This window comes from Pseudorca crassidens, chromosome 7 (assembly GCF_039906515.1).
Source record: "Pseudorca crassidens isolate mPseCra1 chromosome 7, mPseCra1.hap1, whole genome shotgun sequence".
NCBI classification, from domain to species: domain Eukaryota; kingdom Metazoa; phylum Chordata; class Mammalia; order Artiodactyla; family Delphinidae; genus Pseudorca; species Pseudorca crassidens.
The window spans coordinates 80975449-80995873 of NC_090302.1; the positions used below are offsets into that span (position 1 = coordinate 80975449).

Genomic DNA, 20425 nt, shown 5'->3' on the forward strand with positions numbered 1-20425 from the left:
TACTGTGAATATACTAAAAAAGAGGAATTGTGTACTTTAAATGGGTAAATTTTATAGTATGTGAGTTATATCTTCATAACACTGTTATATCTTTAAAACGAGAGAGAGTGATGTAAAAGAAAAGGACTCGGTGGTCTCTTAGATAGAGTGGTCAGGGAAATCTTCTTTAAAGAGGAGACATTCAAGCTGAAAGCTGAGTCGCAAGAAAGAGCCAGCCAGGTGAAGATGCGGGGATGCATTCCAGACAGAGGAACAGCTAGTGCAAATGCCCTGAGGGGAGAATTAGCTGGAAGGGTTTAAGAAACAGGCAGGTAGGGTGGCTGGGGTCTAGTAGGCAAAGGGGTGAGAGCCTGAGATGAGAGCAGACAGTGCAGAATCTAGAGTAAGCACATCTGGATTTTATGTAGCGTGCCCAGGGAGACTATCGGAGGATTTTAGATTTTTTAAAGGTAAGTATGGCTGCTGCATGAAGGATGGATGATAGAAAGGCAAGAGCTGAAGCAGGAAGACCAGTTAGGATGCTGCCACAGTCGTCTAGGCAAGAGTTGCTAATGGTTCAGACTTAGGATGCAGTAAAAATAAGATCAAACATTTATTGAGCACCGTTTTTTTTTTAAACAGTTTTATTTTATTTTATATTTATTTATTTGGTTGCACCCGGTCTTAGTTGTGGCAGGCGGGCTCCTTAGTTGCAGCTCGCCAGCTCCTTATTTGTGGCATGCGAACTCTTCGTTGTGGCATGCATGTGGGATCTGGTTCCCTGGCCAGGGATCAAACCTGGGCCCCCGGCATCGGGAGTGCGGAGTCTTATCCCCTGTGCCACCAGGGAAGTCCCTGTTGAGCACCTTTATGACATGCACTGTCTGAACACCTGACATATATTAGTTGGTAGAAAACCTGGCTCTGCCACTTACTGGCAAGTTAGCCTTAAGAGCCTCTTTCTCGTCATTTATAAAATGGGGATAATAACAGAACCTACCTTATAGAGTGGCTGTGAGGATTATAATTCGATGATGCAACCATGTGACATGCTTGCCCAGAGTCTAGTACATAGTAAGTGCTCCATAAATGGCAGCTGCTCTTACTGTTAATTCTGCATAGACTTAAATTTTTTCCTAAACATTTTATCCCCATTCCCTCAACCACAGGAAAAACAGAGACACAAATTGCCTCTCACACTGCCTAGGCTTCTGTCGACTTTCCCCAGAAAGTTCAGGGGCAGTTATTCTGAGGTGGGCGACAGGGGTCTCATTTCCCCGAGTGTGCTGACACCCACCTCTTCACAGACCCACGTGTTTGACTTGTCCATCAACAAGTACGAGGCCATATGCAACCAGCCTGTGGTGGCCCGAAAGAAGAACAAGCTCACCCATGTGCAGTTCAACCCCATCCACCCCATCATCATTGTGGGCGATGATCGTGGGCACGTCACTTGCCTCAAGCTCTCACCCAATTTGCGCAAGATGCCGAAGGTACGGTTTTGGGGAGTTTGGGCTGCCGTGAGAGAAAGTCTCCAGGATGGCAGGGGGTTGAGAGAAAGGGGAGGAGCCAGGGGGTGGCCCCCAGGTTTCTGGCTTTGGGGGCCCAGGGTAAGGGTGGTGTCATTGCCCAAGTGAGGAGCACAGGGGAAGCAGGAGACAGATCAGTTCTGACATGCTGAATCTGAGTTACCTGTGGGGCCCCCAGGTGGAGACATCAGGTAAGCAGGTGACTATGAGGACCCAAAGCCTGGGGGAAGCACACGGGCATCATTGGCTTGTTTGGTGTCATGCAGGTAGGGGCGTGAGGCTTAGTTTCTGCTTCATTGGCTGGGCTCGCACAGGGCTTCTGAACTGGGAGCTCCGGGTCCACACGGGAAGTAGGAAATGAGCCATGAGGAGGGTAACTAGGTCAGCAGCTAGGCAGTCCTCCTTTTGAGCTCTGGTTCCTTTCTGGAATCTCTAATGGTCCGGAGGCCCTGCTCAGAGCCCAAGGGCCCTGAATACAGGCCACCAAGCCCAGAGCCATGACCTCGAAGTCTAGCTCTCAGAGTCCCAATTCAGACTTAAGAACCCAGGCCTTAGAATCCAGCGCCCAGAGGTCCAACTTAAAAATCCAGCGTCCAAAAACCTAGAGCCCAGTCCTGTCCATTTGGGCGCTAGGAGAGAAAATGGAATTTGCTTCCTGCCAGGTTCTGGGCCAGCATCAGAGCTGGGCCGGAGCTGGGCCATGTTGCCCTGATGACTGTACCCCCTGGTTGCAGTTTGAGGCATTTACTTGCAGTTTGAGGCAAGAGCAGGGGCCTGTCTCTTTCAACTGCTGCCTACCAAGGCAGGGGCCACCGCACTAACCCTCTCGCGCCAGCCTGGCCTATTCCCCACCAGGGCCAGGGAGGCAAGGGCTGGGAGTTTGGCCCGGCCTGTAATTGTAGCCAGCTGGGGGAAGGGGTGAACTTGGCTATAAATACTCAGAAGGCTGCTGAGTGCCTGCAGCTGTGGCCCAGAGGCCGTGGTGGGCTGGGGGTGGGATGGGATGGGATAGGATGGGGGGCGGGGGGGGGGGGGTTGGGTGTGGTCTAAAACTCTGCTAAGCCCAGCTAGCTGGCCTCAAGGAGGGGGAAGAAGGCAGTATAATTTGTGGAACAGATAAAATCTGCTCTTAATTTAGTGAGGAGAGAAACCCAGGCTTGAGCTAGGAGAGCTGGACAGCCCTGTGGGAGGGATGGTGGTGACCCCTTGGGGCTGGGGTATGACCATCACACCTTGAAGGCAGTAGATCTGGGTGGGGGCCTGCCCTGCCCACTTTGACCCAGGGATGGAAGGATCTCCCACAGTCCCAGCTCCTCTCAGAGCAATGCTCAGCATCTATATCTCTGAGGACCTGAGGACACGGGTACCTGGGAATCAGAGGACCTGGGCAGGTGATAGCTGGGGGCTAGTTCTTGGGTGGATTGGCAGTTCCTGTGAAATCGCCACCTGACTCTACCAGCAGCCAAGTGATTCGGGCCAAAGGAAGTCCTCTGGGCATCCCTACCGCCCCTCTCTGCAGGCTGCAGTCTCCCTGATCTTCCCAAGAGGGCTTGGCCACAGAGGCCCGACTTCCCAGCCCAAGGAGCTTCCCAGGATTGGTGTCAGAGCCCAACTTGTCAAAGGTCAAGGCCTACTTTCCCCAACTGCAGTATAGATAGAAACAGTTTGGGCAGAACTTGCCCAAAGTCATATAGGGAGTTAATGACAAAGCTGGAACTAAAAGCCAGATCTCCTGACTCCCAGGAGGTGAGGTGAGGGCAAGAGAACGTGAGGTTAACTTGGGAGGGAGAGGGGGGTGAGAGAGAAAAAGACATCTTTGTCCTCTGCCTCAGGAATGCAGAGGTGAGCCGGGGAGTGGCAAAGGCACTGGGCCGCACGGGGAGGGGGAGACAGATTTGGGAACAGGCGCAGGGGTCACACCAGGAGGAAATCTGAGTTCCACAGGGTGGCAGCAGGCAAGATGGGGCCAGGAAGGGGCCTGCTGGCCCTGCATTCTCCTCCCACCTCACAGCCCGGGCCAGATCCACGCTGGGCCCTCAGCAGGCAAGGCTGGGGCAGGTGCCAGTGAGCAGTGGGCACAGGTGGCTGAGAGGGTGGGGGCCCGGGCACAAAGGGAAGGCAGGAAATGGCAGCTGCCCCAGCCTAGCCCACACCCCACCGCCTGGACAGAAGGGAGGATGGCACTGGTGCTGGTCTGCCAGGGAGCTCTCAGGGCCTGAGTGACACATACCCCAGTGTCCCAGCTCTCTTCTTCTCAGGGCCCAGCTTACCAGCTAAAGGATTAGAGTGGCCTGTAGGCAGGGGTGAGGGGTCATAAATTCAGGACCCGCCCTTCTGAGGGACAGTCCCAGCCAAGGACATCTGGAATCACACGGGATATCCCATCAGCCCTCCTGGGTCTCCTGACACCTGCCCCCACCCTGGGTATGTCTGACACAGCGGGCCTGGCCCCAAACGGTACCCCACTCCCAACCTGACCTGAAAGTGCTAGGTAACAGTACTAGGTGAGGGCACCTGTGGCTTTGTCCACACTCTTTTCCCTCCACAAACACACACCTCTTAGCTCCGTGTTAGGACTCAGCCAGGGACCTTCCTGTGGGAAGGGTGCTCCCAACAGGTAGAGGCCCTGGGCTACAGCTCTTCCTGGCTTCCCCCACTCCTCCCAGCATAAGGATCCTACATTGATCGGAGGTTCAGAAACACAGCTGGATGTCTCTTGCAGGCCTCAGCTGGGCCCCTGCCACCCAACCTGGGATGGGGAAGGATCCTTGCAGGGGTTGGGGGCGGCAGGTAGGGGTCCGGAATCTAATTGGGCAGGAGAGAGGCGTGGCACAGCTGCCTAAGCTGGGCACAGGAGGTGATGCTGGGAAGTAGAGAGAGGTGGCCCATCCCTCACCATTCCTCCCCCATGTGTACTTCCCTTCTCACCAGGAAAAGAAGGGCCAGGAAGTGCAGAAGGGTCCAGCTGTGGAGATCGCAAAACTGGACAAACTGCTGAACCTGGTGAGGGAAGTAAAACCCAAGACCTGAGGGCCTGGCCCCAGGGCCTGGCCCATGTCTTGAACCCTGTACTTGTAGCACCTGACCCTGGTACCCCAGCCCAGGCTTAGCACCCAGTATGTGTGCGACCACACCCCTGATCAGGTCCCAGCACCTGCCCTTAGCACCCTGCTCCAGCCCTGGTCCCAGCACCTCACCCCAGGACTTGGCCCTCAACCACCATTACCCCCTCCTTCTCTGTGCAAATAAACTTGTGTCTGGAAGCCCACCCACAACCTTTCATTTTGCTACAGCAAGGCCCCCAGGAAGAGAAAATCTCAGGGTAGAGCCATAGTTTCATTTATTATCCAGCAAACAGTAGGAGGACCAGAGAAGGGGCCCAGCCTGGACACCCTCCCATTATTGCCATGGATTGATTCCCCAACCTCGAGGGCCTGGAGGCGCTTGGCCTACGGGGCGGTGGACCCAGCCCCGACCACTGGGATGGAGCAGAGTCCAGATGGCCCTGGCCCTAGCACCAACTCATGAATCCCCCACCCCAGGCCTGTCTACCGAGGGCCAGCAGAGCCCCTCTTGCAGCCAGGCCGACCAGACTCTGGGCTGCTGGGTCCAGCTCCAGACAGGCTGGACTCTGAGTTCTGGACCCCAGGCTGGCTGGACGCTGGGATCCCGATTCCAGGTTCCAAGTGGGGTGGACTTAAGTCCCAGACTCCGGGCTAGGCCAGGGGCCTTCAGGGCTGCAGCAGGTAGCTGCCTTCATGGCTGAGCTTCTGGGGCGGGGGCGCCTTCTCGGGACAGGGGCCAGGGCTGGAGTTGGGACTGGATTCGGAGAGGGAGTCGATGTTGGCAGAACGGGAGTGGCAGGCCCAGCAGAGAATGACCCAGAGCAGCAGCAGCAAGAAGCCTACGAGGCCGTTGCAGATGATGGCGATGAGGGCCCCCTGGGAGATGGCTGCCCCCATGACGGGCAGCACCCTCAGACAAGCACAGACTGAGAAGCTGCCTCAATGGCAAGGCCCATGCCGAGGCGGAACTCCGGTACACCCGGCCTTCCAAGGAGGCTGTCCTGTCCACACACTCAATGATTCCCGGACAGTGAAGACGTCCGCCTGCAGTTCTCAGCCTGTGGGGAGTACAGAGCAAAGGCAAAGGGTGGTGAGGAGGAAGGGGTGGGGTTAGGCCTAGGAGGAGAGGCGTAGGGAAGACAGCCCGCTCATACACCTCTGGCCTCCCAGCAGGCCTCAGTACCCCGCAGAGCCAACACCTGCCTCTGGGCACCTGGATGGGGGTGTGGCTACTGTGGGGAAGCTGCATTAGGCAGCCTATAACTCATTCTCCTTTTGACCAGTGGGCATGGCGTGGCCCTGCCCACTGAACATCCAGCCCTCAGAAGAACTGTGTGAGTGGGTGGGATTGAGGAAGCCCAAGGCCTTGAAGGATGGGCACTGTGACCAGCTTCGACATGGCCTGGGCACTTCCCCTGACTCAGGACTCCAGCCAGCCAGCCCAGGAGACCTCCAGAGGCGCCAGCTCACACAGAGGGAACTTTGTGGAGGCCTGGCAGGCATGTGTGGGTCTGTGTTATCTAAGACTGTGTACCTAGGTGCACCTCTCTGTGAGACTGTCTCTCCAGGTCAGGTGCGTGTGTCTGTGTGTCTGGCCCTTACTCTGTCCCTTGGTTCCCTTGCCTGGATCTGTGCCTCTGCCTCTGTATACCCACCTCCGTGTGTACCTGTCTGTCTCTCTGTAGCTCTCTTTATATCTGTCTCTCTCTGTGTCCCCATCTCTGAGTCTATAAGGGCCTCTCTTGTGTCTCGTTTCTCTCCCAGTCTATTTCTTTGTGTATCTCTGTATCAGTCTCTGTGTGTCTCTTTCTCCCTGTCTCTGTGTGTATGGGTCTCTTGTGTCTCCGTCTCTCTTTCTTCCCCGCTGTGTGTCCGTCTGTCCCCGTGGACGTGTCTCTATCCCCTCTCCGTGCGGTCTGTCTCTGTAGTTCTGTGCGTCTCTTGTGTGTGTCTGTCTTTGTGTGTGTGTCTCTTTCTCCCCGGCTGTGTCTCTGTCTCCGTGTGTGTCTATGTCTCTTCATCTCCGTCTCTGGTTTTCAACGCCCCCCATGCCCGTGGTGGGAGGGCCCCTCTTACCTGAGTTGAGCCCGGTGCGCGCCCGCGGGAGGGTCCGGGGCAGCGGGATGCAGGGCGCCGACTGCTGCTCGAGAGCCTGCGGGCGGGGCGCAGCGGGAGGCGGGCAGGGGTGACTTCCCCTCCCCCCGACCCTCCCCCTCGGCAGCGCAGCCTCCGCCGGCCGCTCCCGCGGCGGCGCGACCGGGGCGGCCTCTGCCGCGGGCGGTCTGCGGCGAGCAGGGACCTCCTCCCCCTGGGGCGGCGCCTCCTCCGCGGCCGAGGCCGCTCGCCTGCTCCACGGCGGCGCTCGGGCGGCGGCGGCCGTTTGGGCGCGGGGCTCGGCTGGGCTCGGCTGCGTTCGGCTACGTTCGGCTGGGCTCGACTGGTCTCCCGGCTGGGCTCGGCCAGGCTCGGCCGGCAGCAAAAACAGGGAAAGAGCCCCGCCTCCTCGGAGGCCAGCGGCCGGCGGCCTGTCGGAGGAGGAGCCATCCCTCGCAGCTGCCGCCAGTTAATTGGCTGGCCGTGCCAGGCTCCCTTGCCATTGGTTGTGCGCCGGTGTGAAGACTGGCCCGCCCCTTGTGCAGGCGGGGCGGGGGCGGGAAGAGGGCTGAAGGGGCTACTCAGTGTGGATCCCTCCACTGGGGGGAAGGGGGCGGGGCCCACCTACTTGAGGGGATTTCTTGCACTTTCAACACCCGGAAGATCTGCACACCCAACATGTGAGAAAGGCCAGAGCCGCCGTACCCCTCTACCAGGAGACCACCCTTCCATATCTGCGAGAGGTCTCTGTCCCCATCATCTCGAGGGAGGCACTGGGATACAACATCTGGGAGGAGACCGAACCTCCTGGTCTTGGAAGTCCCCTATACTCCCGCACGTCCACTCCCACCGGGGTGTGGACTCTGCATCCCCACTTCAGAGGGTCTGTAGTTGGTTCCACATTCCCTGGCCCCAGGAGGTGTGAGCAGCTCTGCCAACATAAGTTGTTTTGACACATTTATTGAGTTCCCACCCAGTACTGGTCAGGGGTTTGTACTTTACCCTGCTATGGGGGAGCCTAGGACAGAGAGGAATGGGGTATTCCGAGGGATGGCTCAGCCCTGGCTGGAATAGGACCAGGCATGACTCTCCATCCTAGAAGCTCCTGACTCCTCCATCCTAGAAGCTCTCCTAAGAGAAAGATCACCTTGGGCAGGAGCCCTCAGGTAGGGCTTCCTACCCTACTTCATATGCAAGTGATTCCTAAGTGTTCTGAATGGACCCTTCTCTCATTCCACTGGACATATTCTCCCATGGATAAGCGCAGCTCTAAAGCTATACCATGAAGTCTCTCAGTGCTCCCAAATCCGATGTTAACTTATCTCTGGAATTCTAGACGCAGATCCAAGTGCCAAGCAGAATCAGGGTGGTGTTGATTACTGGTTCTGCCACTTAACTAACTTTGTGATCTTGGGGCAATTTACTCAACCTCTTTTAGCCTCAGCTTCTTTATCTGTAAAATGGTTTTAGTAGCAGCTACCTCTCAGGATTGTAATTCACTATTTATACCAGACCAACCATAGCTCAGCAAATACCAAGTGACACAACTCCAAGGACCGCATGGGTAAGGAGCCCCTTCCCCCAGTGAGATCCCTATAAAACCAAGTGCTATCTTGAAAATGAGAAAGGGAAGGGTAAAATAACCTGAAAAACTGAGTCATCCAAACCTACTGAATTTCTTAGAGACTGACTAAAATAAATTTTTAGACCTGCCTGAGTTTACCAGAGTGGATTAATTTTAGTTTCCCCTGCCCCTGTTACTCAGCAGGGTGGGGGCATTGTGAACAAGATCAAATCAGTTCTAGGAAAGAGAGAAGACTAATAATATTGCACATCTGAGTGTAATATGAGTGAATTTGTGACCCAGCTGCTGGAGTTCAGATTTTATCCTAAAGACAGTGGGGAGCCACTGAAGAAATTTTGAACAGAGGAGTAAATGTGATCATATCCAGAAATTAGAAGGATGATTTGGGCTGCTGGGTGGAAGGAGGGATTGAAGGCATTTGAGAGTAAAGGCAAGAAGTAATGACAGGGCATTGAAATGAGGTCGGGGAATAGGATTAGAGAGAACAGGAAAGCATTGAGAATATTGGAGAGTTACAACTGGCAGGACTTAGAGACCTAGACCTATAGGATATGGGGGGTAAGAGGGAGGAAAAAGTCTGGGATAACTCCCAGCTTGGTGATAGGGATACCGTGATGCTATTTACTAAGATAGAGAACACAGGAGAAGGGGTAAGTTTCAACAGAGGGTTGGGGTGGGGAGGTGATGAATTCTCTTTTGGATATGTTGAATTTGAGGTACGAATTGGACACCCAAGTTGAGATGTTCAATAGGCAGTTGGATAAACAGGTCTGAGGTTCAGGAGAGAGGTCCAGGCTGAAGGTAACATTGTGTGAGTTTCAGCAAAACAGTAGTAGTCAAACCAGAAAAGTGGAAGAACTCACCCAAGAAGAATAGGAACTGGTTTAAAGAAAAAGATATATTTATAATCAGATACCTGAAACCTAAAGACAAGGATGCCTGAAGAACAACTGGAACTAATAGACACAAAAGCCATTAGGTTCTCTCTCCACTTATCTCTCTTACTTTCTGCCTGTCTCCTTCATTTCCGTCCCCTGCCCTGCCCCAGCATTGTCATCCCCACCCCCAGTCTGGCTTCCAATGCTCTTCTGGTCCACATGGTGAAAAACAAGACTTCAGACAATCCCATAGCTTAAAATCTTAATGTCTAGGCATCCAACAAGACACTGGCTTCATTTTCTTGGTTGCAGTTTGCAGATTTCTCAGGAAGTACTCTGATTGGCTCAGCTTAGTTAGATGCTTAACTCTGGACCAATCAACTGGGGCCAAGGGATCGATGAGGATCAGATTGCCTAACATGACCCACATCATAACTGCATGGACACTGGGGTGAGTGGAGGAGGAGAAGAGAGATTCTGAAAAAGCAGAACGGCAGTTGTTCACTATAGTCCATCCTTTGCCCAACACAAACACATTTTTTCCCTATATGTATGATTCCCCAAATGCCCTCACCTATATAATCCAACCATCTCACTGTACATATGCCAATAAATTCATCTCCTTTTCAGTGGAGGGCAGCTCAATGACACATCCAGCTACTGCTTCTGGAGGTTATATCATAGGACCAATATTCTTCGTGTATAGTTTCCCTGGGTAATGTCCCTTCATGTTCTAGTCAGGTCTCTATAGGGTGTGAACATGGCTTCTAATAATCCCATTACCTTTGTTTGAAGTGCCTTTGAACTACCTTTAAACCACTCCTCCCCACGCCCCCCAAAAAACCCCTGATATTTAGAGATGGAAGAAATAGAGAATAAAATGGAGTAAAAAGAAAGCAGTGTATGTTGGTCACTATCCAGAACATTGTCTATAATATTTTGGCCACGAATAACAATGACGATGATTGGACTAGGAAATCTCCTGGCAGCTGTGTGTTGACTCACTTCTTTGGCTGCAGAGTTCCTCCATCAGCCAATCTGGCTGCCCCAGGTTTTGCCCACAAAGACAAGATTTCTTACCCAGTGGTCTGAGAGCACCATTGTGGAGGATTTCTCTGTGGGGTACTCTACTATTTAGCACTACACTTTCTGGTGGTGTCTTAGGGGTTTTCCTGGAATTGAGCAATCACAGATCTCTGCATTTATGAGGATTGGGTATGGTTTTATTTTTCCTCCCAGATGATACAATTCTTTTACAACTATTCTTTTAAAATCAGCCATCTGTTAGTCTCATCTGTTGGGGGGGGGTGGGGAGAATTCCTTTGGCTAATACTATATTTCATTGATCCTAAGGCACATTTTTTTCTAGTTTAAACAACTCTAAAATCAGAATATGTCTTACAATTAACGGCATGTAATAGTTTTTAAGCCTCTTTTTTTTAGTTATTCATTTAGTAATTCAAATAACTTGCCTCTTATAATTGATGGAACATGTGATCTACTAAATATAGTAATTTTATCAGTCAGAGTTCTTTATCACAAATAATAGAATCCACTGGATAGTTGAAGCATAAAAGGGATTTGTTAAAAGATATTACTTAAGGGGCTTCCCTGGTGGCGCAGTGGTTGAGAGTCCGCCTGCCGATGCGGGGGACACGGGTTCATGCCCTGGTCCGGGAAGATCCCACATGCCGCGGAGCGGCTGGGCCCGTGAGCCATGGCCGCTGAGCCTGCGCGTCCGGAGACTGTTGCTCCGCAACGGGAGACGTCACAACAGTGAGAGGCCCGCGTACTGAAAAAAAAAAGATATTACTTAGCTCAGAATCGTTAGGAGGGCTAGGGAAATGGACCTGAGGATAAGTTTCTAGGAACAACACCCAAACCATACCATACAACCTGTTGAGGAAATCACAGTCATTACCACTCCAAATACTAAGCTCTACGGCACTTCTGTGGTAAGAACTCGGTTCTGCAACCACTAGGAAACCAATGCTGTTACTACTACCATTCCCAAAAGCTAGATACTTGCGCTATACGAAAATGAAGTCCTATGTCCAACCTGCTTCCTTTCTTCATCAGCCAGAATTCGTTAGGCAACACAGTAGTTACAAACAACCCCCAGATCTTACTGGCTTAAAATAGCAAAGATGTATTTCTTGCTCAGCTACAGTTCCAGCATGGGTGAAGTGGGGAGGAAGAGCCTTGCTCACTGCGGTCACTCAAGGATCTAAGCTTTTGGAAGCTCCACCATCTTACAATGATGCCACCTTCTTGATATGAACCTTCAGAGTTGGCTGTGGCAGAAGAGAGTGAGGGAAAACGTGTACTGGCTTCTGCTTGCATTGCATTGATCAAAACAAATCTCGTGGCCACAAGTGCAATCCTCCTGGTGCTTAGAAGGAGAGGAGAACCAGAAATATTGGTGAACTTTGGTGATATTTACCTTGCTCATATCGCTCACTTCCAATCAAAATCTCACGTGGGGGAAGCAGCATGCCTATAGACAAGCTGCAAGGGGTGCTGGGAATTTTAGTTCTGACTTCTGTACTGAGGAGGCTAGGTTTTAAAATGGGAATTTTCCCATGTAGAAAAACTATTTAAAAGTTGAACACATCCGTGAATACGACAGACTTCCACTTCCATAATCAATACTAGAATTTTGTAGGACCATGCTCTCTGAATCTTCAGGTTTGCCAAGAAGGTGCAAGGTCTGTGCAAGCTCTTGGAGCAGTTTCCCTTCTGTAGCACTACATCTGGGGGCTCTTTCAATCTCTCTGACTATGGCTTCTGGCTTCATGGGACATCTTAGGCTGGAGTAACAGGGCTGGAAACCTTTCTTCTTCAAGCTGCCCTTGAATGATGCCTTTGCGTCGCCTACATTCCATTCAACTCATTGTACGATGAGAGGCACCGTCACATGCGCCTGGAAGGGTAAATCCAAAATGGTGGTCTGCAAGCAGTTAGAGGACAACAGAGTAAGTGTTAACTTATTTAACTTGGATAACGAAATGTGTTTCATTCTTGACCTCAGACTGCTAGGAGCTAGGTCATTATGCGCCTGGCTGAACTGCAGACGCTGAGTTATTGGCCGTTCACTGATGTTGATGCCCTGATTAGGAAACTGAGAGGTCCCAGAAATCAGGGTGGAGGTACGTTGGAAGAGCCAGAGGAATTGAACAAGCCCTGCTTTTTGTCCCCACCCTGCCTTCTCTCTCTCCTTTTTTCTCTCCTGACAAGCTTCTGATGCTTTCTCAGTCCACATAATAATAATAATAAACCCAGCTTCTTACAGTTCTCAATTTTATAGCTTAAATCCAGGTACCTAACAAAATGTTGGCTCATCCCTTTCAGTTCCAGTTCAGGCTTATTCTTCTCAGTTCCAGGTCCAAAATTTCTAGGGACTGGCTCTCATCAGCCTGGCTTTGGTCAGATGCCATTCCCTGCACCAGTGACCTGTGGAGGGGGTGGGCGGTGGGGTCATAGGATGGGGACACCCCTGATAACCATATGAGTTCACACCAGAAGGGAAACAAAATGTAAAAGAGGATACCATACTAACGTTCATGGGTGCAGGGGAAAAGATAAATATTCAACGTAAATAAGGAAGAAGCTCTCAGAGAGAAGGAAAACTGGGAGGGAACATAGTTTTAAGGAAGCCAAGAAAGGACAGAGGTTCAAGAAGGAGGGAGAGGTCAGCAATCCAAAATGTCATAGAAGGTCCAGTAGTTTATAGAAAGGGACCATTGGATTTAAGAACAAGGAGGTTGTTGATTATCTTGGCAAGAAGTAGTTGCAGTGGACAGTAGAGATGGGGTATGTGGTGGACGCCAGCTTTTAGTGGTTTCATGAGTAAGAAGTGGATGCAGTATAGATGATTGACTGGAAAAGTTAGGTGGAAGGAGAATAGATACAGAAGGATGTAGGATTAGAGGAAGTTTTCTTTCTTTTCTAAAAATTTCTTATGTGTTTCTTACACAGGCATGTTTAAATACTGGTGAGAAGGAACCAGGAGAAAGGATATAATTGATAGCTATTTTTATCATGACTCTCCATCTCCCCTGGGCTGTACAGATCCAGGCATGCAGGGAGAGGGATGAGGGATGGAAGCTAAGGCTCTGGCAGAAGATGTGAACCACTTCAACTTTTGCTAGGCCACACTGGAAAGTAGGGCAGAGAGAGGAGGTGCCTGGCCTCAGCATTGGGTGACCCAGGTTGGGGCCCAGGGAGTACCCAAGGCCCTGGGATCGTACCATGGTCTGTGCCCAGACAGAGAGGCCTTGTGTAGAGAACAAAGGGGCCCAGGGCTGCAGCCAGCAAGTGGGGGCAGGGTAGACACAAAGCAGTTACACTCTGGGACAGGCAAACTTGCCATGGGCTGTGGTTCCTATCTCAGAACCGTGCCTGTCGCTGCCCCCTCCGCACTTACTCCTTCCTCCTCCTGCTTTCTCAGCTCCCCTTCCCCGCCTCCCATCACTCCTCAGCCGCTGCCCCCAACTTCTGCTCTCAGCATCCCTGAAGCTGGCTCACCAAGGTCACTTTCATCTCCTTGTCACAGCCAGTGAATACTTTTCTGCCTTTATCTTTGTTGACTTCTTGGCAGCAGGGAGGCTGTTGAGCAGTGAGGCCCTTCTTGAAACCCTACCTTTCCTTGACTTCCACGAAGCCACTCTCTCTGGGAACGTTTATTCCTCCTCCTAAAATGACAACTATTGTTTATGAGGCACCCAGAGCTGTACGTGCATCACAGATATCCCTCACCTTCATACAGACCAGGTCCATGGAGCAGGTGAGGGAACCGGGGCTCAAGGCAATCAGGGGGCTTTCCTAAGGCTCTGCAGCAGCAGTGATAGCCTGGATTATAACCCGAATTTGCTGCATTGCCCCCAGCTACGGCATGCTGCTTGGCTGCCTCACCTCTCTGGTCCCTCCTCAGCCTCCTTGGTGGGCTGTGCTCTCTGCACCCACTCCCCTCCCCTCCCCTCCCCTCCCCTCCCCTCCCCTCCCCTCCCCTCCCCTGCTGCTGCTGTTGTTACAATATTAAGAGCTAAGATTTATGGAGTGTTTACAACATAGTAGGCACTGTGCTAAGTTCTTTATACACATCATCTCATAAAATCCTTACAGCCCTATGAGGTAGGTGCTGTTTTCCCATTTTCCACTTAAGGAAACTGAGCCTTAGAGAGATTAATCACCAGGTCAAAAGGAGCCCGGGTTTGTCTGACCCCAGAGCGCATTCTTGTAACAACTGGCCAGATGGTTTCGTGCCTTACACTTGACATGTCTACATCTGACCTCGGCTACCCCTTACGTGCTATGTAACCGCAGGCAAGTGATTGAATGTCTGAGCCATGGTTATTATCAACTTCCCCAGAGTCTGTACTCCTTCTGTGCTCACCAGTTCAATAAACAGTCCTACCATCTTCCAAATCAACAGGGGTTGCAAGTGACTCTTCCCTCTCCACCCCACATTCATCAAGACGTGGGGTGGAGAGGGAAGGGAGAGGGCAGACTGTGTGCTCTTCAAAGCACAGTTCTCCAAACTGGTGGTTACCAGTGGGGAAAGGGAAGTGGGGAGGGAAAACAGAGAGGTAGGGGAGTAAGAGGTACAAACTATTAGGTATAAAATAAGCTACAAGGATATACTGTACAACACATAGAATATAGCCAATATTTTATAAAAATTATAAATGGAGCATAACCTTTAAAAATTGGGCTTCCCTGGTGGCACAGTGGTTGAGAGTCCGCCTGCCGATGCAGGGGACGCAGGTTCGTGCCCCGGTCCGGGAAGATCCCACATGCCGCGGAGTGGCTGGGCCCGTGAGCCGTGGCCGCTGAGCCTGCGCGTCCGGAGCCTGTGCTCCACAATGGGAGAGGCCACAACAGTGAGAGGCCCGCGTACCGCAAAAAAAAAAAAAAAAAAAATATTGTGAATCACTATATTGTATGCCTATAACATATAATATTGTACAGCAACTATACTTCAATTTTTTTAAGAATGAAAAAGAGGCCAGGAAAAGCTCAGTAGTCACTGCCCCAGCCCTAGTCCTTCGACCTGCTCTCAGGCCTCACACATCATTCACTCAAAGCGCCTCACTCAGGCCTGCTGCTGCTCTCATCACCATGGGTTCCACATTCTCTTCCTCCTTCCCATCCTCTGCATGGCCCCCAGAGCAATCTTTCCCAAACACAAACCTGGCCAGGCCTCCCCAGCCCCCAGGGCCCCCTGACTCTCAGCAGAAGCCCCTGAACCTCAGCCTGGCTTTCAAAGCCCAGCCTGCCCAGCCCCACCTCCTCTGCTACCCCAGCTCCCGCAGGAGGGGCCTCACATTCCTGCCCTTACCACCCCCCCCCCCGGGGCCGTGTCCCCTCCCTCTCCACAGTCCTCCCCACAACTGGTATGTGTTCCTTCTGGTGACACTGAGCCCAGAGGTGGGTGTGCTCAGGTGTGCAAAACTGGTGATGTTTCTCTATTTTAGAAACTAAATAATTATATACACGAAATATATATTTATATATAAATTATATACATTTACATAAATATATAACTGTATTTTATAAACTAAATATATGGTTGCACAACAATGCGAATATACTTAATAGCACAGAACTATACACTAAAATGGTTAAAGTGGTAAAACCAAACCAAACCAAACTAAATGTAACTCCTCTCCAAGGTCCCAGTCCCTGGAGCAGTAGGAAGGTCATTTTGGGGGCCCCTCCTCACCCCATCCTCTCTAACTGTGCAGAGGTCCTGGGTATTTGATGCTGTGATTCACATGGTCTCTGCTGAGATTCCCAGGCTGGAGCTCAATGTCCAGGAGCCTCCCTTCCCAAGCCCACCCTGACCCCTCTCCTAGGGCATCTTTAGGGAGTGTTTATGGGTCCCATCTGCCCATGCAAACGCAGACCCCCTCTTCATTTGGAGGGACTCTCTGGATGGCTTTGCCCCCTCTCCCCTCTCCTTAGCAAAATCCCCGCAAGAAGCTTAGGCCTTCAGAAGGCAGAGTCAGGAAGATGTCTGTGGCTGGCTCAGCCTCGGGCCTGAGATCCTCACCCCACGAGACAGGGAGAAAAAAAGGCCCAGCCTTCTGCCTGAGACAGGAAATAGAAGACAGGCGGCAACTCAGCGAGCTAAGCCGGCACACCAACACCTGCCTCAGGCGGTCAGATCTCTAGGGGGCAGCAATCAAAAGGTATCTTTTCCTGCTTGTACAGACACACACTAACACACAGACACATAACCCATAATCAGAGACACACAGCATACAAGCAGAGACCTGTATGCAGAAACAAGCTTAGCCACAGACACGGGCATGTGCATGAAAACACACATCCACATGGGACACATGTGTCTAACACTCACTACACACATATTACATATCCAGGAAAACACACTTAAAGAGGTTCACAGGTCTCCATAATGCACACACACACACACACACACACACACACACACAGACGTGCCCGCCCAAAGGTAAACCTACCAACAGACTCAACAGTTGTCAGCAAATGTGTTTTGGACCAATGACCGAGGAAAGAAGTCAGAGAGAAAGACCCAGATCAGTTTTCTAGAGATTGGAAGAGTGTGTGTTATGTGGAGGAGAGGCTGGTGGGAGAGAGCCAGGTAGAAACAGGGAAGGAAGAGATCCTGACACCAAGGAACGAGTGTAATGATTATTTATATGGTTCCACCTACTCACCTAGCCCTCATTTACCCATCTGTTCATTTAATAGTTACTGAGCTGGGTTCTCTGCTGGGCTTGGTAGGCAGAGAGCCTGGTCCCCAGCCCTGTCCTCGCAGGCATGAGCTGTGAGGGAGAGAGGCCTATCCGTGAGCAGCTGTAACAGAGATGGCAAGTGCTGTGATGGGGGATACACACTCTGGGCAGCAGTGGAAGGTAGGCAATGTCAGGGAAACTTGAATTGAATAGTGAACAAGTAGGAGTTGGGGGGATGAAAGAGATGGGTGAGGAGGTCAACTTAGGCTAAAGGAACAGCATATAGGAATGTCTGACATTAGTTTTCTGTTGCTGTTTTAATAAATTATCATACATTTAGTGGCTTCAAACAACACAGATTATTCCCTTACAGTCTGAAGGTCAGAGGTCTGAAATCAGTTTCACTGGGCTAACGTCAAGGTGTGGGCAGACTGGGTTCCTTTTGGAGGCTCTGAGAGGACAAGCAATTTCCTTGCCCTTTCAGCTTCTAGTGGCTGCATGTGTTCTTTGGCTTGCGGACCCTTCCTACACCTTCCAGCCTCTGCTTCCATCATCCCATCACCTTCCCCTCTGACTCCCACGACTCCTGCCTCGTTTCTATTTGGATGGCTGTGATTACATCCACAGCACCTGATAATCCAGGATAATCTTCCCATTTTAAGAGCCTTAACTTAATCACAGTGGTAAAATCCTTTTACCATGTAAATTAACATTCCCAGGTTTGGGGAATTAGGATGTGACTTTATTTGGGGGCCGTTATTCGGCCTACCACGGGGTGGGGGTGGGGTATATGATCTCACAATTTTCAAAACATCCTCTAATGTAAATCTTGTTATCTGCAGATTGAAGAGGAATCTGAGGCTCGAGATTAGGTGATTTACCTTAAACCAAAAGAGATAGATAGATTGATAGATAGAGGATAGTCTTTTAAAACTGAAACAAGTTACATGCTTATTATTTTTAAATGATTTATAAGCCATATAAAAGAATACAGAGAAAAATGCAAGAAGTCACTCAAAAATCTCACCACCCAGAAACGGTCAGTATGAACATTTGTGTGCAAAAAGCATTGAGAGATTGAGAGAGAGAGGTAGAAATAGAGCCAGACAGATAGAAAAATGAAGGAGACATACTACAGAAGCTATTTTCTTAACCAAAGTACAAAGTGTACTGTTACTTGAATTTAATAGAGGGGAAAGAAACTAAAGTGAAAATGAAGGAACAGCTGAACTTCAGCTAATATTCCTTCACCTCAAAAAAATATTCATTCTTAAAAGACCCCTCTCAAGAAAAACGATTTCAGTTAAGAGATTGGAGTAGGAGTTTTACAATTATGTTTCAGTTTTATACACATATGAGTCGCTCTGAACTGTGAAAGAAAATGTGATTAGTACTTCTGCCCTCCTTCGCACTCCTTTTCTCCATTCCAGATTATATTGCCAGTGTTGTTTCTACTTTATCAGGCTTTATAATATTTACATTCTGGTCTGCAACTAAAATTCCTAAGGTTGAATCTTAATCTAAATGGAGTTAAGTCCTTTTACCATGAATTTCCCTTCCTCAGCTCCTTGTTTTGATTCATCTCTTGGCCGATTGGATTTTGTCATTGAGTAGTTTTCCAGAAGGGCTCACGAGTTCTGTATCCCCAAATTCATGATTGAGAGCAACCCCTTGGTTGGTTAGGTTTTGGGGTGATACTTTCTACCCTCAGAACTTTGTAGATTTTGATTCATTATCTTCCTTTGATGAATGTTATCTTGGAGAAATCTGAGATCAGACTGAATTTTCCCCCTGAGATGACTTGCCTTTTCTGCCTAGATTCCTAAAGTATTCTTATTTTATCCTCTAAGTTTGGTTACTAAATCAGTGTGTCTTAATGTCAGTGCTATTCCGTATCAATTCTTCTAGCATATGGTGTGCACTTCCAATCTGAATATTCAGTTCTTCCTTCATTTCAGGGAAAGCTTTCCTGTGTTTCATACCTTAATAACTTTTTCTGTTCCATTTTTGGAACCTCAACTTTAGGGCTGCTAACAGTTATGCTTATGGTAGCTCGTCTTCGTCCTATCTATTAACTTCACTCTAATTGCTTTAATATCTTTACCTTTTCCCATCACATTTACTCGATCTCTCAAGCCTTTCCTACACATTACTTTGGTGTCCAGTCGTATCCATTCTGTGTTTTGCTGTTCCTGGTTTATTTATTACATCTGTAATGGTATTGTTTTGGTCCTTTATTATTTTCCCTTAGTTCCGTGATCTCCCTTTTCATCTCGTTCTGTTGTTTTTATCTTGTCTTTGAGTTCTTGTTCTATTGATTTCATGCTATTATTAAGGCCTTTTATAACAGGAAGAACTTGCCAGGAATCTGCTTTTATTCCTTTGGTTGTGTTTTCTTCTAGATTGGGCTCTTTATCTATTTTTGCATTCTGTCCTCCTTGTTCCTTTCCTTCCCTCCCTCCCTCCCTTCCTTCTTTCCTTCCTTCCCACCTGCATCGTGGCTGTGGTCTCTGTGCCTAGAGGCCATGCCCTTTCCTTCCCTCTTACATCTGCCACGGCTCACATTTAGCACACCTCTCCTTGCTCCGGAGTTGAGCCCCTTCCCATCTTGTCTGGACCAGTTTATCTTCCCCTGGGAGCTACGGTTTAAACGTGGACTGTTGCTTTCACACCCACCCGCCCCATTTCTGCAGCCTGAGGGTGGCTTGGCTGGGGCTGCCTGCTGACCTTGATGGGGCCTGAGCGCTGCCTCTCCTCTGAGGCCCTGTTAGACATGCTGCTCCAGCTGGCGGGTGGGGCACATCCCATCCTGTGGGCTTTGGCTTGCCGCCCTAACCTCAGCCCAGCACCCTGGAAGATGCAGAGCCAAGGCAGCTCTTCCTGCCTCTCCCGAGGTCTCGGGGAGGAACACAGGAGCTTCCATTTACAAAGGGTTTTTTCCCCCAGATTTTTCCTAAGGCTACCTACTTACTCAACAGTCCACATCTCTCAGATTGCAGTATATTAGTGAGAATTCTTGGTGTTCTGTTGACTTGCCTTTTCTCAATGCTACTTTGGGGCATGGGGTTAGGAGACACACCACTCACTCATTGCACCAGAATCTTCTGTTATTTTCCTTGGCTATCACATTTTAAGGTTTATAAAAGGAATTTCCAGGCTTCCCTGGTGGCGCAGTGGTTGGGAGTCCGCTGCCAATGCAGGCGACACAGGTTCGAATCCTGGTCCGGGAAGATCCCACGTGCCGTGGAGAAACTAAGCCCGTGTGCCACAACTACTGAGCCCGCGTGCCTAGAGCCCGTGTTCCGCAGCAGGAGAAGCCACCGCAGTGAGGGGCAGGCGCACCGCAGCGAAGAGTGGCCCCCGCTCGCTGCAACTAGAGAAGGCCTGCGTGCAGCAACGAAGACCTAACGCAGTCAAAAATAAATAAATGAAATAAATACATTAAAAAAAAGAAGAATTATTTCCTTGTTTGGTTGGACTTGAGCTGGTAACAGCATTTTTGTTTTGGTTTGTTTTGGCTTTTGTTCAGTTGTTAGTGGGTGGGTAGGATGGAGTGGAGTGATTCTGTGACTGTGGC

The 20425-nt window shown here is 50.3% G+C and overlaps 2 protein-coding genes across 2 annotated transcripts in view; one reads left to right on the forward strand and one right to left on the reverse strand.

The window, feature by feature from the left end:
* The window catches only part of DNAI1 (dynein axonemal intermediate chain 1), a 60420-nt gene extending 55652 nt beyond the window's left edge, over nt 1-4768 (forward strand). The window contains exons 19-20 of the mRNA XM_067745481.1: nt 1287-1472; nt 4440-4768. Of these exons, the coding sequence (XP_067601582.1) occupies nt 1287-1472; nt 4440-4538 (285 nt within the window). The 3' untranslated portion in view covers nt 4539-4768. The remainder of the gene's footprint in view (nt 1-1286; nt 1473-4439) is intronic.
* A 63-nt stretch (nt 4769-4831) lies between these two features.
* On the reverse strand, nt 4832-6993 carry ENHO (energy homeostasis associated). The gene is made up of 2 exons (XM_067744649.1): nt 6650-6993; nt 4832-5631 (listed from the first exon to the last, which is right to left on the reverse strand). The coding sequence occupies exon 2, from the start codon at nt 5468-5470 to the stop codon at nt 5240-5242; it is 231 nt and encodes a 76-aa protein (XP_067600750.1). The 5' UTR covers nt 5471-5631; nt 6650-6993; the 3' UTR covers nt 4832-5239.
* Between the last annotated feature and the right edge of the window lie 13432 nt (nt 6994-20425).